The sequence below is a fragment of the Corylus avellana genome, chromosome 3, assembly GCF_965113065.1.
Source record: "Corylus avellana chromosome 3, dhCorAvel1.hap1.2, whole genome shotgun sequence".
NCBI classification, from domain to species: domain Eukaryota; kingdom Viridiplantae; phylum Streptophyta; class Magnoliopsida; order Fagales; family Betulaceae; genus Corylus; species Corylus avellana.
Window position 1 is genome coordinate 23,800,944 of NC_142492.1, and position 18,075 is coordinate 23,819,018.

The following is an 18,075-nucleotide window of genomic DNA, read 5'->3' on the forward strand; positions in this document are numbered from 1 at the left end:
TTTTGTGAAGAACAATGAAATTTTTGTTTTTTTGTAAGTAAAAAATTTCGAGTGTATGGGTAGGAATAGTAACCGGAAGATGCAATTTATCAACTACAGTCAACTTATAGATATTAGCCACATCGACCATAATAATGTACTTAGGTGGAAATTAGATATTAGCATAACAGTTCGATTATGCTAATATCTAATTTCTTATTAGCAATTAGAAAACTTAAGTTCAATGATGTGAAAAATTAGAAAAATTAATGATGTGACAGTCCGATTACCTTAAGTTCAAGTAGTTTGATTTCATTTGCATGTCGGAATAATTTTTATTATTATTATTTTTTTAATTCAAAAATAATTATTATTATGTCACCCCAAACACCGACAAAATAGCACTTTCACATATTTTACCAAAACACTCGACCACAACTGTTTTTATTTAACTGCATTTTTGAAAACATTATTTTCGCCCCTAAAACAAACGGACACTTACAAATTGTGTTGTTTTTAAGAAGCAATTATTTTAATTGGGTTGGAAAAATGTGAGTTTAGCTAAACCCATCCATCATGTGAAGCGCACGCAAGGCAATAATTAAGGCAAACCAAATTACACATTGAAATCTACACAAATAAAAAAGAAATAATAAAATAAAATTACACATTGAAACCAGCATCACACCTTTCTTATATACCACAATCTTTCAATCTGGCAGCAGTATTTTGCACCCGTAGACACTCCTAAATATCGTCATCGACTACTCAATAATAATGTGGAGTTTAATTACATGTCAGGAAGAGCTGAAAGGGTTAGGCTTACTTTTTTCCCCGGCTGATTGTATAAAAATTCAGTGGTTACTTTTTTCTCCTGTATAAAATAATGGGTTTCCCTGTATGTGGGTAAATAAATGGCCCCGCTGCTTCACGCTTCTTCAACATCCAAACCCTTTCCACCAAACCATACCATGTAATGTAATGCTCCTTTTCTTGGGAACAATTTTTTTTTTTCGCCTTCTCTCAAAACAACACAAAACTTCAAGCATGTAATTGGGGTTTATCCTTTTCTCTCTCAGCCCTGGATGTGCCGCCAGTGTGTTTGTCATCTTGCCCAATTCAAATCTTATTCACAACCCCCAAAATAATCAACCATGGGCTGTGGAGATAATCAAACGGACCCCCTCCCCCCAAAATGCAGACCCCTCCGCAACCTAGGGCAGCAGATATGCTTGGGCACACATGAGAGCACAAACCAAGTTGCTGAATGCCAAGGACTATAACCCATCAAAGCCATAAATCCCAGCGTCTCTCAACCATTATAATGGATTTTCTGGTTTTGAGAGGAGCTCTGACCCTGTGGAGGCTGCTGCTGTGGAGCCTGCAAGTTCAGTGGTGGTTGTGTGTTGTAGTGGGCAAAGGGCTGAGAGTAGAGAGAATTCATCATGCCCTGCAAATAAGTCGCTTCACATGAGACAACAGCCCGTCACCGAGCCAAAGGATGCAGAAACATTCATCCAAAAGAACAGCGCATCAAACTCTTTGCAGAACAGGTAGCAAGGTGTTTGGCAAACTACTCTGTGGCAAAATGTTTCTTACACCTTGGCATTTTAATAATTCTACCTATAAAAGTCCCCTAATAAACAGCCCAGTGTTAGGAAAAAAACCTGAGACTGAAGAGAGTTAGCATTAGCCACACCAAAGTGGCTCTGCGATGCATCATCTTGCGAGGGGTCATTGAAGCCAACCTGAGTAAATAGACCTTGCGATCCATGAGGCATGTAGTCCTGGGCAAGAGCAGCTATTAAAACAAAAGATTCCCCCAAAACACAGGAAATATGAAAGTTGAAGGTATAAAAATAATCTGATGATGTCAACTAGAGCAAACCTGAGACATGAAATCATTCCCTGAACCAAAGCGAGAGTATCCAGCTTGAGAATTCTGGTTTAGAAAGTTCCCTGGAAACCCACCTTGTCCTCCTTGGGTTACATAATCAACCCCATATCCACTTTGAGAAGCCTGCATAACATGCCAGCAAGATGACAACATGATAAACAATAAAGTGGCATCATTTAAAAGCCACCCAACAAATAAAACTTCAATTACTTTGAAAGAAAAATAGAAAACAATAAATTGAAAATATTGTGAAAAATAACATTTCTAAAACATCCTCCTTAATCAATACACCTAATCCCTAAAAACACAACTCTCATCCAAAGAAATATCTAGTATTACATTATACACATCTACTGCTTGTAAGCTTCATCTGAACCTCTCTTATAATAGACACATTTAATGCAAGAAGAAAAAATTCCAAAAGATAAACGAAGCTAGATTTGAGTTGATAGCAACCAAGTAAAGAGTTTCCAATACGTTTCCAACATCAAATATACCCAAACACACATTTCGCCAATGTTCAGGACATATGCTCGATTACATAATAAGACCGGGATTTCCTTGATGTGTACCTGAGTGGAGAAATCAGCAACATTATAAGGAACATGTGATCCTTGGCTTTTGAAGTCATCACCCAAGAAGTCCTGACAATAGATGAAAGACAAATTCAAAAAGTCAAGAATAAACACATAAACAAACAAATAAATGAATATATAGTTATCTATGCAAAGTACAATAAGTACCTGAGACATTCCCGCCATGGAAAATCCATCACGAAATGTTTGGCTTGGCCCTTGAACTGGCATCTGACAAACAGAAAAAGATACTCAGGGCACAACATTATCATGAGATAGAATATAGAAATTGGGCATGAAAATGGAAAAAAGAAAGAAAGATTACAGACATTATTAACAAACCCAGGTTGAGATAATGGACCACCCACAGATGGCTGGCTGTTTGGATTCTCCAAGGCAGGAAAGTTGAAAGTAGAGCCAATACTTCCGATAGCTTGCTGGGTGCCCTGGTGGTGTGGAAGATGACTGCCAATAGGAGCACCAGCACTGCCACGCCCAGCCCCGAATCCGCGACTTCCTGGTGGAGGGACGTGAGGAACAGCTCCAACTGGTCCATGTACAGCTCCACGAGTTGGAATAGCATATGGCTGAGAATGGGGACTGCCATGAAATGGTGGAAGGGGAACCCGAGGCATTGGATACCCAGCAGGATGCACCCCAGGCTTATGGGTACCATTAGGAGGACCAGGAGACACAAAAGTACCTGCAATTGGAACAAAGTAGTATCTCAATCATGTACTACTTAAAGATATAATATTAACAGTGAAAAATGAGCACACTGAAGCCATATCCTCTTCTGGATCTAAAGTGTCATTATAGGACTCCTAAACACATACATATCCTAAGCACCTAGGAGAACTCCAGAACTTATGTGAGGAATAATTTAAATTTAATATATGATAGCAGTAACATACCCCTACCACGAATGCTTCTTCTATCAGCATTTGGGCCAGATGAGGCAACAGAACCAAAAGTATCAGTAGACCCAACTCCAGGTGCACCGCCAAAGAAAAGTCTCCTATCATTGTAGATCTGTGCCAAAACAATAACAACCATAACATCAGCTTTTATCCACATAAATGCTTCATAATTGACAACCCCAAAGACCAAAAAAAATAAAAATAAGAACTTAGATCAACTTGTGTGGTTTTTTTTTTTTTTTTTTTCAGTCGTAGCCCTACCTTTTTGGGCTTCTGAAATTGAACCATACTCTGCTTCAAGTTATTCAGAGGCCCTTCAACCAAGCATTCATGCTCCTGTTGAAACATTATGACAAAAAAGAAAGAAGGCTAGTTGTTCAGTAACAAAGAAGGGAATAGTAATAGCAAGTCAAAACCATGAACTATCAACCAAAAACCACTAAATCACTTCATTTGTCACAAGGTCCAAAATTTGAGGGAAGATGACCAAGAAGAATACCATTTGACTTAATTAGGCAATATTAACATAATATGCATGCAACATTAGCACAAACAACGCTGCCAACTGTGAGATAATATTAGTTGGCTAGCTTCAAACACACCAAAAACAATTCCAGCACTTTTTTTTTGATGAATAACTCATTTCATTGATAAGTGCAGAGGGGTACAACCCTAATACACAAGATGTATACAAAGAGTCCCTTAAATGCTAAAAGGAGAAAAAAAAAAAAAACAATTCCAGCACATAGAAAGTTCAATTAAACAGAGGCTTAGAAAACCCACAATTGCATAAAAAAAGTAACATAGAAGAACAGAGAAATACCTTGTAGTGTGTCAATAAGCTATTCCACAGTGGCTGTTTGCTCAGGACTTTAGGATTCCCCAGAATGACAATACCATATCGAGCACGTGTTAAAGCAACATTGAGTCTACGAGGATCATTAAGGAATCCAATTCCCTGAAAAGAAGGGTCCAGCAGTCGAGCAATAAGATGCAAAGTTATTTTTGCCAAATAATAAAAGCAGAACTGGGTATATCTTTTGCAAACATTCAGAATCTACAATCACCTAAAACACAGATGTGTCTAGGTAAACATTATGTTGAGTCTTTAGGGCAGGAATATAATCTCATGTATTCAGACGTTGCACACTGAAAATAGAGTACATGTTAAATTAACTAACCTGATGTTCATTACTCCTCACACATGATAGAATGATGTAGTCTTTTTCCCTTCCCTGAAATGAATCTACACTTGCAACCTGTAATAAACACAATTTTCTCATAACTGCAAGAAAAAATCAACAGGACCCTATATCTGGTGAGAAAAATCTAAATATTACCTCAATCTCCTTGTAAAGTTGTTGCCTGAGAGCACCGTTTCTTGACATATAGTTCACAATATATGCTCTTTGCCCTTCATATGGTGTTATCACCCCAATCTGTAAGATATGGGACATAATCAATCACTGAGCAAACAAAAAAACTAGACCTATGGAAATTCAGAAGCAAAGATCCATAGAATTACCTGACTAGGGACTACACCACTCCTTAAGAAAGTGGTTACAATCTTTTCAACATTAGCAGCCTCAGTCCTATTTAAATAGGATGTTCCGCTGGCGCTTATCTCCTCTTGTCCCATCTACAAAAAAAAAAAAAAAAACTATTTGTTATCAAAACAGTAGTAGGGAAAATAAGGCCATGATATTGAAATCACATGCACCAAAAAAGAAGGAAAAACTGAGCTCAACCTGTTGGAGCATCAAAATCAATTTATGATGTTTCTGAGAATAAAAACAATTATTGGACACCCAAGCTAGATATCAAATCAACTAATGCACTAGCTATTCCATCACTCGATTATATTTATGCTCAGTGACTAAAATCTAATCTTTTTTTATTTTATTTTATGAATGAAGAGTGACCAAAATCTAACAATAAAGAGTTGATGGCAGTTGTAATACCTGAACGTAAAAGAACATGGGACGATTGGGCACAGGCCAAGGAAAGTCGATGCCCGATGATTGCCTTTCATTTACAGTTACCCCATTCTGTAGTGTGCCCTCATAGAAGCTGTTGGATGGGAATTCTGAAAGAGATGGGTGCATACGGTATTGAACCTAGGATTTAAAACAGAAAGTAACAAATCAGTCTTGCAACATTGTATATTGGGCAATGACATTGAATAACTCCATAAATACTTTGGCACATCGAAGTCACAACTCTTAAAAAATTTCCTCACAAGACCAAATAGCGTCAATGATGCAGAACAACATACACAACTTTCCAAAGGAAAATAAAAGGTTACAGCTATCATCAGCACAGGACAACCATATATATTCCCAATTATATGATCATTAAGAGTAAGACATCATGTCAGCAATCAGCATCTGATATCAAATACATCCGGCCACCCACCCACCCACCCACCCACCCCCCAATCCCACATGCACGCACACACGCTCCGACACATGCACACACACACACAACCCATAAGAAGGATTGATATGCAATCTGAAAATCAATAATATGGGCTTCTGGCCAGCTGCAACAAATGCTAATGCAACTCATTATACTGACCATGACGATATGAAGTTCATGTAAATGGAATTCCTCCTTTAGAGTAATCTTTGTTGACTACCAAACCTTACCGCATTCAAAAGGTTATCTTTTTTTTTTTTGATAAGTAATAAATTTATATCAAAAGCGCAGAGGGGCGCAACTCATATACACGGGAATTATAAAAGAGAGCGCCTAAGAGGGAGAGAAATGAAAAGAGGAAATCAGAGAAGCTAATTACTAAAGGAGCTAGCCAAGCGACTGTCCAAGAGTAAAGAGTAAAGAAGAAAAGATGAGTCAGTTCCTCTATAGTCCTAGTAGAATTCTCAAAACATCTAGCATTTCTTTCAATCCATATACACCACATAAGACATAAAGGAATCATCTTCCACACTACCGCACTTCTAGCACGACCTCCCGACCACCAACAATATAACAAATCCCTTACTCTGCAAGGCATAACCCAATGCAACCCAAACCGACTAAAAATAGTGTGCCAAAGAGCTCTTGTGGTTTCGCAATGGAGAAGAAGATGATCTACTGACTCTCCTGATTTTTTGCACATACAACACCACTCCACCACCACAAGGTTCGTCTTCCGCAGATTATCATGAGTCAAAATTTTGCCAAGGGCCGCGGACCACCCAAAAAAAGCCACTCTCAAAGGCACCTTAGTGCACCAAATACTCTTCCAAGGAAACATCTCTTGGCCAAAATTAGACAAGGCCTTGAAGAGCGACTTAACCTCGAACTTACCTTTCCTAGACGAGGCCCAGCAAATACGATCCACCGTACCTACAGAGATCTTGCACGAGTACAACCGCTCAAAAAAAGGAGCAACCAAATCCATCTCCCAATCCTGAACATGTCGCATTCAAAAGGTTATCTTCCAGTAAAAAAATATGAAATCCAACACCCCCCCCCCCCAACCTTTTTCCCTTTTCCTTTTCTTTGTAACATCAAAAAAATTCCCCTGTATCTCTTCCAACTACAACTGCACTGCTTTCACTTTTTTAACCAAAAAAAAAAAGGTGCTCCCACAATAATCTTTTTACAGGATTCTAAAACAACTCCCACATCATTACCATGGTTAATCGCAGACGTGGGCCATTTCTGCAATAGGCTGCTGAAAATAGTTGCCGACCCATTGAACAACATTGAAGAATATTATGGATAAAGGTAGGGCCGGCAATTTGGACACGACCCGCGAATCCGACACGAACACGACACGAAGTTAGTAGGTAATGGGTTTGGGGTTATCGGGTTCGGGTCTTAATCGGGTCTACCCGATTAAGACCCGGATAAAAATCGTGTCTGACGGGTCGACCCACCAGACACATTTAAGTTAACGGGTCTGGCGGGTCTCGGGTGACCCGCCAGACCCGTTAACTTATTACCAAAAAAAAAAAGAAAAAAAACCCACCCCAAGCGTAAGCCCAGCTGCCCAAGTGCCCAACCAAATTGGCCAACCCGCAAGTGCAACTAAAAAAATAAGAATAAGTGACATTCAGTGAATAACAAATAAAACGGGAAAGTGAAACCTAAAAAATCAAAATTTCCTAATTCCCTAAACCCGAACTCCCTCCCTCTCAGACACTCCCGTCGCTCACCCTCGTCCCTCACGCACTCACGGTCACGGCCTCACGAGCACAGCCCACTACCCCCCCACCGGCGACGCCTCTCTCCCTCTCCGGCGGACCGGCACTCCCTCTCGGCTCTATCTCCCCTGCATCCGCCAGCTCCCCCCACCCAAACCGGCGATCAGTCACCACTCACCAGACTGTCTCTCCTCTCTCCCTCTCGGCTCTATCTCCCTCTCTCACGGTCACTCTTTCAATTTCAGTCTTTCTCCATTCCCCTTTGTAGTTCTTTACATGCTCAACAAAACAAGCATGTTAGTTGCTCAAATGACTTTTCTTAGTTTTCTGCATATTTTTCGGGTCAGGTCGGGTCAAATTACCTGTTTGACTCTCGGGTCGGGTCGGGTTTACCCGATATTACCCGGTAATGTTAAACGGGTCGTGTCGGGTTACCCGGGTATTTTCCGTGTCATAATCGTGTCAAACCCGTTAACCCGATTAGCTAATCAGGTCGTGTTCGTGTCCTGGGTAATCGGGTCTACCCGATTACCCGAATTGCCACCCCTAGATAAAGGCAGGATCATGGAGGATTTCATGTTTGTGTTATCTACTCAAGGTATTGGCCTGCTATGTTTGTGATTTTGGGTTTTGTTTCTAAGTTCTGTAATTAATTTATTTCATTGCTTAATTATTTTATATTTTGTTTGTGAGTTCTAAGATTATTGTAACTCATTTTGCCATTATTTTCTATGATAAATAATTTAAGAGATCAATTTAAAAATGACACCATGGTGTTGTTCAAGTATGGCACAAACAAGTCGCCTCTGCCCCTGCTAATTTATGAAGATTTATGAAGAAAACTAATGGAATACATACATTCATACAGAAAAAAAACTTTAAAAAAAAAAAAAAAAAAAAGTAATCAGACTCCATCATCTGAGAAGGGAATATGGTAAACTTTAACAACTACAAAGCACAAATCTACACTCTATAATTACCTGCAATCTAATTGGTTTCACACCAAGTAGAACAAGACGTTCAAAGAGAGACTGGGCTAAGCCAGCACGAGCTGCTTTCTTGCACATAATGACTGGACCAAGCTGACAATGGTCACCAACAAGAACAACCTAACATATAATTTCCTGTCAGAAGACCAATCATGAAATGGTAGAGTAAAATGGCAAGCTGAAATTTGATCACCGCATACCTGCTTTGCTCCAAGAACCAAAGGAATTAGGCATTCAGGTTCTGTTGCCTGAGTAGACTCATCAATAAGCACCTGAACAAAAAGGGCATGAAGTGTAAGCTTTTAAGTTGTGAATCCTAGACAAACATCCACATGCAAGATGCATTTCAACCTGGCGGAACCTAAAATTTGCCAATCGAGGATCTCCAGCACCAACACATGTGCAACAAATGACATCAGCACTCTGAGAAATCTCCCTCTCAGTTGCCCGCTTCAGTGCCTTATATTTTTTCTCATCACTGCTAGACAGTTCTCCTGTACACATTTGGAAAAAGAAATATGAAAAACAATTGCCATTAACAAATAACTACTTTCAATTCAAAGCTTGCAGGTTTTTGATTGGACACCGAGATTAGGCACATAGCCATAAATTCAAGAAAAAATTATTTTTTTAAAACTTAATGAAATGGTAAAAAAAAATTGTTGATTAAGAAAAATGAATTAATTTCATGCCTACAGTTCCCTGTGTAACATGTGCCCAAGTATATAACAATGTCATGTACTTAGTTCTAAGACACTATAAAGGAGCGCACAGAGGAACTTGAATTGACTAGCCACCTTTTCTTTTTTCCCTTGAGCCTCCCAGTATCTTAGCTCCTCTATGGGTAACCATGGAAAGCTAATCCCCTAGTTAGTTGTTTCAACCTAACTAAACAGAATATGCATATTGACACGCACACAACATAAAATTCAAACTTCATTGGGCTTGGCCTAGTTGCATATGTTCACAAGAACCATACTACAGCTTGCACATCATTCTCTTGTATAACTTATTTCTGAATGATCTAACAATTCTGAACTTACAAAACTTAAAGCAGAATTAAAGCCACTAAAGAAGATGACCATAAAGATTTAGATCCAGACATGAATGCATCACCTCCCAAAAGATATTAAAAGCCAAACCAAGCTAGTCAACCTTCAAATCTAACTGCTCTAATTTACAATCTAGAAGAAATGGACATTCTACATGACAGATTAGGATTCCTCAGAATTCCTAGGGTATTCTTTTTTTTTGATAAGTAATTCCTAGGGTATTCTATCAAGTAGATTTCTTCAAATCTTACCATTGTTTTCAAATTAAATGGTGGAGATTTTGCCATACTAGCATTTATCACTTCATTATTGACCTATCATTTAATTTGGAAATTATTTTTTGATGAATAATTACAATATTAATTTAATTTGAAAATTATGTGGTGTATTTGGAGGGAAAGAAATGATCGATGTTTTGAAGACCGTGAGCGGATAATGGGGGGATCAAAGGATTATTTTCTTTAAGACTCTTTACCTCTGCACAACTGCCTTTGACTCAAATATTTCTAGTTTCTATATTTTTCTTGATGTTTTTTCTTCTTCTAGTTAGGTGTATCTTTTGTATACTTCCAATCTACTTAGGTTATGCCTTCCACGCTGTTTAATAAATTACGTGTACTTATCAAAAAAAGAAAATAATGGTTGCGATATGCGGAAATCTACTCAATAGAATACCCTAGGAATTCTAAGGAATCTTGATCCTATTACATCCCAAATTGAATATCCGACATTAACAATAAAAAAATTGGAAAGAAATAATAAAGCAATATAAGAGAATAAGCTTGACCTTGTTCATCTTTCAGTAGTTGTAACTTGTGAAGTTCACTCTTTTCAGATGTGTCAAGATGTCGAACCTGTAAGCATGTAAATCATGCTAAGATTGTAGAACAAAAGAGGAATACGAGACCGTATTTAATGATGTCACAACTAACAAACCTGATAGTGAAGGGTTAAATGCTCAACCGGAGAACTCACAGCTTCCCTCGACTTTGCACAAAGCCTAACAACCTGAAATCACATCCCCCCGGCCAAAAAAAAAACAGACATCCAAATTAAATGCAAAGTAAAAAACAACTAAATAAAAGAAATAAACAATAACATTGCAAGTCACTTGATTTAAGCCCAAAAGATAATGATGCATAATTGTGGGTATAATTATATATTCAAGCATCAGCAGACCCTCAAGGAATTAAAATCAAGTCCTTAGCAACTTATAAATCTGACCATAACAAGCCTTACATGTCTATTGATGCCTAAGATTCTGCAGAAGTTTATGAAATTTCAACAATTTTTCAGACAAGCACAAAATAAACTTTGAAAGAAGTAGAAAGTTCCATCCGCAAAACAAATTAACCAAAAACATGTTTTAAAAGATACCTCTCCTCAGAATTATATATAGATTAGTTGAAGATTTATTCACTCAGATACATAGGATACTCTAAATAAATTTTGATAATTAAAAATCCACAACTTTAGTATATAGTCTCTTGAACAATTAACAAAAAATATCAAAAACATCTTGAGAAAATATCATGGTTAACCTTTTTTTTTTTTTTAAATGACCCTGATAAACAAAAAGAAATGAAGTAAGGCACAAAAGAAAAGATAATGGCCAGAAATGACAATAAACCATACAACAAAAAGATAGAACAAATAAATAAATTTAATAATGTTAGCATAGCTGCAAGCAAAGCTCTTCTTCATCACCTTTAACCCAGTCGCACTTATCTTTTCAGCTAGTTGGTCTACAGCCACATTACTAGGGGCACAAACCAAAACCTGACAAAAGAATTTATTATCATAAGAAGTGTAGTAAAAAATGAGATGCTAATGATAGGAAATATGAAATTAGACCTACTTGCCCCTGGCCTTGTTTAGCCATGTGATATACAATCGCTGCGGAAGTAACAGTTTTCCCTGTGCCAGGTGGGCCTTGAATCAAGCTTATAGGTTTCTGAAGGACGCTCTTTACGGCAAACACCTATCAAAAGAGTAATAATCACTGAGCAATGCAACTTTGAGAAGAAAATTAATAATAATAAAAAAAGAAGGAAATGAAGGTAAACAAACTAGGTCACATGATACACATGTCAAATGTAGAAAAATATACACTGGGAACACTTGATATAAGTGATGTTCCCTTGCCTGATGGCCCATATGTGGAGACAAAAATGGTCCAACAGAATCTCAGCTGGTGAAAAAATGTAGATTTCTTCATTATTACGAAGTTTGGAAAGCTAGGCAAGAGTATTTACACAATAGGCCTGTCGAGAAGGCCTACTGCTATAGGGTAATGCCTGTTTCTTTTCCCCCATTTAATTAAGATGTGCATTCTCATAGGGTTCTACTCACACTAGTAGCTGAAATAACCTCACTCTATTCTAAGTGTACAGCCTCACTACTTTTTTGAAATTTTTCCATGACTAAAACATTCAAACAATAACATAGATAGCACACATCAATAAAACAAGTTCAAGATAAACTTAAAGCGTGAATGCTCAGAACAGCATACTTGAGATGCATTGAGCTCAGGAAGACCAGGTGCACCAAAACGTTTAGGCAAAGTATTGCGAACCATCTGAACTTCAACTTCATGGCCCAATAAGTGGTGGTAAATGTAACTGCATGGAAGATGCCATTTAGATTTAAAAAGAAAACAATTCAAGTGCAAAACATACAAGGTCTCTTTACGTGGCTGCCTACTGCCTAGAATAGGCTGATATAATATTTGTCCACTGCATCCAGAATACTGGCAGACTGAGCCACAACTGAGCAGTGGGTTTAGCCCAGGATAAAATTTTTTAGGCCCACAGCAGGTTGTGGCAGGCCTTTGTAAGCCAGTTCAAAATAGAGATATTTAGGCACTATTGATGATTACATCAGGGCATATAAATGATCACAATAGTTCAATCGGAAAGTAATCATATTAGATGGAGGATCTGAGCTTGGCACATCTTGGCCCAATCAAATCTAAACTAACCATAAACAAATTAAACCAGGATACTATAATGTCCAACACAAACCCTGAAATGCGTCAATACTATAGCAATGACAAGTCAAACATATCTAAACAATATATAATAATAATAATAAAAAAGGTCATCTGCATTAGCATCGTTATATTACCTTTCCATCATATTTTGAGAAAATTATTGGATAAAATAAGCTAACAAAATAACATACCCAACATTCAAGACTTCTTCCAAGAACCTATTACCTACATAAACAAATGTATTACAAGCCAGCCTACCCGCTAACACTAGTCTCATCCACCGCAAATGTTTTCATTGCTCCCTGCATGCGATCAAAGCTTGTACTTTTCCATACAAAATCAACACTGAAACCATGGTTTATATCAACTGGAACTCCCTGCATGGAATATTGACAATAAGCATACCAATAATGACAAACTCAATAAAGAAGAAAAAAAACTAAATCCATAATACTTTTAACTACCTGACTAGCACGGAGTTCCAGTGCAACCTCTTCTTGAGCAGTCAGCTTGATCTGAAACAACAAAAATAGTATGCATATCATTCATATATTGTAGCTATGTATCATTGCATGCTTGAAAGAAACAAAGAAATAGCATTTAACTAAGATGTCCCTCAAAAGAAGAGACATACCACATGCCCCACAGACTGCCATGCTGGGTGTGCTGCATCCCCAGAATATCGTAGCCGCAACTCATCTCCAGGAACAAGACGCAACTCATTGTCTTCCTACAACAACAAAATATGTAGCTTAATTTTTGAAAAATAAAAAATAAAAAACCACGCATGCTCATAAAAAATTGAGCTAATCAGGAAAACAATGCAATAATTTAACGGCAATGTGAAAATAGTCACAATTAAAGTGGCAAAACGAGAGTGGCACACCTTTGGGAAAACAAAATATGCAACACGCTTCTTGTTAAGACCAACATCCCACCGGATTGTGACATTGTCCTTGCTTTGAGATTCTTTCATCATCTACAACAACATTGAGATTATAAGATGTGACAAAATATTCTACATAAAATCATGCATCAAGCAAATGTTTTGTTCAGGAAAGCAAAATAAATCACTCAAGAACAGCAGCAAAATTAAGCTAGGTTTTATCTTCTTTAGCACTATTATAATAGAATAATGGGAACTTATAACCAGAAAGAGAACTAGTAGAAGATCTAGAGAGATATGAAGCATACCTTATCGTAGTCAGCCTCAAGCTTAATTAGTGGTGCAAATACATTTTGATACTGCAAAAGAAAGGCAAAACCATCCACTTATTAGTAAATATCCATGTATAAACAGTAACTTCAACAGCCTTCTAATGTTGCAAACCAAGCATGTTATTAGCAATCTTGCAAACTTAGACACCTGATACGCATCTTCATACTTCAAGACTACAGGCTGAGGTTCATCGTCCACACCAGGCTTCTCAAGATCTTCAAGAGAAGCATCAGGATTTGTCTTCCACAGTTCTTCTACCTTGTTTATCTGTTGAGCACTGATCTGCCGTGCCCTCAACTGCTCCTGTTCAGATGGGATCTGCAAAAGTGCAACAGTTTAGCAAAGTCCAACAAAGATAAATCACCTCATATACAAAACAGAAAACAATATATAAAAACAGTAACCTTGACAAGCCACTGCAAAAAACACCGATCATCAATCAGGGGACACCACTGACTCAGATCCCAATTCATGTCCTTCAATGCATTAACACTTAGGCAAGGTTCTCTACAAAGAAGAACAACCACACTCTCTGTCTTCGCCGAAATAAATCCAAGCAAGAACACATTGCGGCATCCACAATTATAGCATTCAAGGATAGTTTCTCCCAGAGGGCTATCTTTATGAAGACAGACTTCCTTGTGCTTTGCTCGAACCTACAGAACCAACATTACAATTGTAACAAGAAAAGATATCAGTTATGCCTGTCCAATTGCAAAAACGGTATATCTTGCAAATCAAATGGAGCAAAAATAGATGATCAAGCAAATTCAACTATTTTTCACCCAAATTGAATAATTATTAACAATACCTATAATTAAAAGAAAACATGCCTATAAATTATTCAACTAAGTAGTCATCTAAGTAGGTAGACAAAACTGAAAGATTATATACGCATATAGAAGATAGCAAATAATTATGGACAAAGCTTTTTTCCAAAGTGGGTTGGAGGAATTCTTCTAGTCCAGTCTATTGAGCTGGCATTTGTCCTTAAAGCATGCAAGTCTGACATGCATTTTTAATAGGGAACAAAGTTTATTAAAAATCCATGTGGGAAAAATGCATATGGGAATCACATGCTCAAAGCCAAATATCAGTTTAATAAACTTTGGAGGTAAGCTTTGTCCTATAATTATATATGAAGAAAAAAAAATGCAACTGGGAAAGCAAACTGCTAAAATAAAAACCATACACTCAAATTCTAACTTCAAAAGAAAGCCTTTATGTTGTGGTATACACATAGCTCCATAACAGAACTATGTCTCAACATGCTCCTTTACTTTAGGACCAGAGGAACATAGATTTAGGTGAAATCACCATTCTCTGGGCAAAAAATTGACATCATTATAGAGTAAGCTTTGAATTCTTAAGAATCTAAAGGCCAGAAACTACAATGAATTACAATATTCCAATATTAACTAAAACTAGTGCAATAAAATCACCCATTTTAGCCCTTCAAAAAGAGAGATCGTTATCAATCTAACTTCATATATATATACACACACACAATTACTGATAATCAAACTGATTCTTCATAGCTGAAGTTTGCCATTGAAGCTAAGAACTATATCACAAACCCTCACTGTATCCACAGAAGGCTACAACTCCAACACAACCTAGAGCATCCTCGAGGAATCTTTGATTTCTTAATGTCCTAATTGAGGTGTCATACATAGAAAATTAGAAATGATGACCAAATAAGAAAAATTTGAACTGAGACTAAGAGACCCAAAAAAAATCTACAAAATTAGTAGGAAAATATCAAAGACATATTCCAGATCGTCATGTTTCTAATAAGAGTCATTATGCAGGTCAGTAAAATATGCAAACCACACTAAGCCCGAGCATACCTTATGCATGTTAACCATTCAGAAAACCTCAGGCCCACATTAAGGTAACAATCACTTTTGTGGATACAACCACGTATGACCAGCGCACTATCTCACTATATTAATGAATTCAGACCCAAAATACTTCCTACTAACCCTCAATTTCTGATTCAACATACAGTTTACAATTTTAACATTAAAATTTACGAACTTCCAAACATTTGCATCGCTAAACAAAGATCAACATTACAAACTAACAAAAACAAAATCCTATTCACATACATAATACATAACATTTCCAAATTATCTAATCACATCACTCACCAGGTGATTGACGATGTGCGAGCCGGAAGTGTTCCCCCTGGAATTGCAGAACCACTTGCGGCACGACGGGACGTTGCAGCGCACCACGCAGGACGGGTTGGACACTCCGCAGTACCGGCAAGCGTGCTCTGTGAAATCCCCTTTCCCGTACTCGTATCCGTCATCATCTCCTGTCTCCTCGAAGTTCAGCCCTCCCATACCGGCCGCTAGGGCTTCAACCACCTGATTATTGCTATTACTATGACTATTACTGTTGTTATTGTTGATGTTGTTAGTATTAGTATTACTGGTGCTGCCCAAGGCTCCTGCCCGGGCCTTGGTGGCGCCGCCCGGAGCAGCAGATACGGGAGAGGAGTCGGAAGGGTGGTCCGACCCGGGGCCGCGGTCGGTGGGGTCGGACAAGGAGTCGGAGGGCGTGGGCCACGAGCGAATCGGGTCGCGGAACTCTGGGTAGTCGAAGTCCTCGCCCTGGGTGTTGAACTCGAGGAAGGTGTAGGCGTCGTTGGCCGTGTCCGGCTGCGACGCCGTTTCGAAGAGGTTGTTCGGCTGAGAATCCATTGTGAGAAATTGAAGACAACCAGGCGGTACACCGAGTTGAAGAATTCGAATTCAAGGTGGAATTAAGGTTAGGGTTTTTGGGGGAAAAGGGTTGGACGCTTGGGTTTGGGAGTAAGCAGGGGATTAGGGTTAGGGTTAGGGTTTGGTGAGAGAATTAAAAGCGAGAGAGAAGCGAGAGGTTTGGGGAAAGAGCGACAGAGAGAGAGAGAGGGAGAGAGAAAGACAGAGACAGAGGTGAGAGGGAGAGTGAGTTATGGGTTTGAGCGTGTGGGTGTGTGTGTGTGGACGTCATGCAGGGTGAGAGCGCGTGAAGAATATGTACAAATCGTGGGAAATGCTTACGTCATTTTTCACGTTCTTCACGCGCTAATTTGATTGGCTGTAGGTGGGTGTGGGCGAAAACCAGAGTGTAGGGCCCGTATTGAGTGGCACCGTGGAAGGGGGTTTGCGCTTGAAAAATGTCATTGGGCGTGTCACGTGTGAAGCTCGTGCTGGAGATTGGGATTGAAAGACGGTTGTTGGAGGTGCGATTCGTCGAGTCCTTTGCCATGTTGTCAAATGTCAATGCATTTTTTTTTTTTTTTTGATGAAATTTAAAACCCCTAGCCGCAATTGCTAATTGCTAACCGCTATAACAGTTAACAGCCTAATCATTTTGAAAGCGGTTAGTAAAAATCGCTAACTACCTAGGCGATTGCAGTTAATAGGTTTTGAAAATCCGCTAACCGCTTTTATATATATATATATATATATATATATATATAAAAGTTGTTGTTTGCATAGTGGTAATTATGCCCCTCTTTCACCCAGGATTCCCGGTTTTAATTCCCAAAAAAACGTTTAAAATTAGCAAAAAAAAAAGTTTAAAGTGAGCTCAAAACCGGTCAAAAAAAAGCCCAAAAAAGACTTAAAAAAACAGTTATCCCAAAGCGGTTAACCGCTAATCGGGTAGCAGTAACCGCCTAGGCTGTTGCAGTTAGCGATTTTAGCCACTAAACCGCTAACCGCAACCACTATTTTACCCCTACTGCTTGTCACTTTTTCTTTTTCTTTTTTCACTTATAATTGATATAGAATATTTTTTTGAAAAAAAAAAATTGTTTTCACTTTTTAAACACCGAAAAATTCCTCTTAAATATTAAATAAATTTTCAGATATGATCAAATGACCAACTTTCAATACATTGTTTTATAATAAATCACAAAATTATTTTCAAAAAGCAAGGGATAAATTTATTTTTGGCCGATGTAGTTTGCTATTTTGACAAGTGTCACATTATCACCAATCAACTTGTCTCCCAAACATCTCTCTCAAATTACTACTCAATTGACAATGTTCTACAAACTTTCAATTATAAACAATGTCCTTCCAAACTATCAAAAAATTGACAATATCTCTAAAGGCCAGCAAAAAAATAAAAATAACCCTAATTTTTTGTCAATAAGACAAATATCTTTATAAATTCGAGGAAAAAAAAACAAAATTTCTCTAACAAAATCGATTTTTTTTTTCCAGTTCATTTTTTTTTTTTTTTTTTAAAGTTAGTTTTAGTTTTTTATGTTTTGATTTCTTTTTATTTTAATTTTA

The 18,075-nt window shown here is 37.9% G+C and overlaps 1 protein-coding gene across 2 annotated transcripts; it reads right to left on the minus strand.

Moving 5' to 3' along the window:
• Nucleotides 1-580: 580 nt before the first annotated feature.
• LBA1 (RNA helicase) lies at nucleotides 581-16,730 on the minus strand. 2 transcript variants are annotated; one of them, XM_059585239.2, is made up of 29 exons: nucleotides 15,931-16,730; nucleotides 14,182-14,433; nucleotides 13,925-14,095; nucleotides 13,753-13,803; nucleotides 13,445-13,537; nucleotides 13,193-13,288; nucleotides 13,023-13,073; nucleotides 12,817-12,935; nucleotides 12,079-12,187; nucleotides 11,425-11,547; nucleotides 11,274-11,345; nucleotides 10,503-10,574; nucleotides 10,354-10,420; nucleotides 8,866-9,008; nucleotides 8,715-8,786; nucleotides 8,506-8,634; nucleotides 5,333-5,488; nucleotides 4,897-5,010; nucleotides 4,712-4,810; nucleotides 4,553-4,630; nucleotides 4,195-4,329; nucleotides 3,633-3,707; nucleotides 3,372-3,483; nucleotides 2,781-3,154; nucleotides 2,620-2,682; nucleotides 2,449-2,520; nucleotides 1,868-1,999; nucleotides 1,647-1,766; nucleotides 581-1,429 (listed from the first exon to the last, which is right to left on the minus strand). In XM_059585239.2, the coding sequence occupies exons 1-29, from the start codon at nucleotides 16,486-16,488 to the stop codon at nucleotides 1,292-1,294; spliced, it is 3,846 nt and encodes a 1,281-aa protein (XP_059441222.1). In that variant the 5' UTR covers nucleotides 16,489-16,730; the 3' UTR covers nucleotides 581-1,291. The 2 variants fall into 2 exon arrangements, with proteins under 2 accessions (XP_059441222.1, XP_059441221.1); XM_059585238.2 differs by having other exon boundaries at nucleotides 3,366-3,483.
• Nucleotides 16,731-18,075: the final 1,345 nt, after the last annotated feature.

Excerpts from the sequence above, each read along its gene's own strand:
- LBA1 (XM_059585238.2), bottom strand. The coding sequence starts at position 16,488 with ATGGATTCTCAGCCGAACAACCTCTTCGAAACGGCGTCGCAGCCGGAC. Across the intron at positions 3,708-4,194 it reads GCTTATTGACACACTACAAG|GAGCATGAATGCTTGGTTGA; the intron begins GTATTTCTCTGT and ends ATGTTTCAACAG. Across the intron at positions 3,155-3,365 it reads AAGAAGCATTCGTGGTAGGG|GTACTTTTGTGTCTCCTGGT; the intron begins GTATGTTACTGC and ends TTCCAATTGCAG.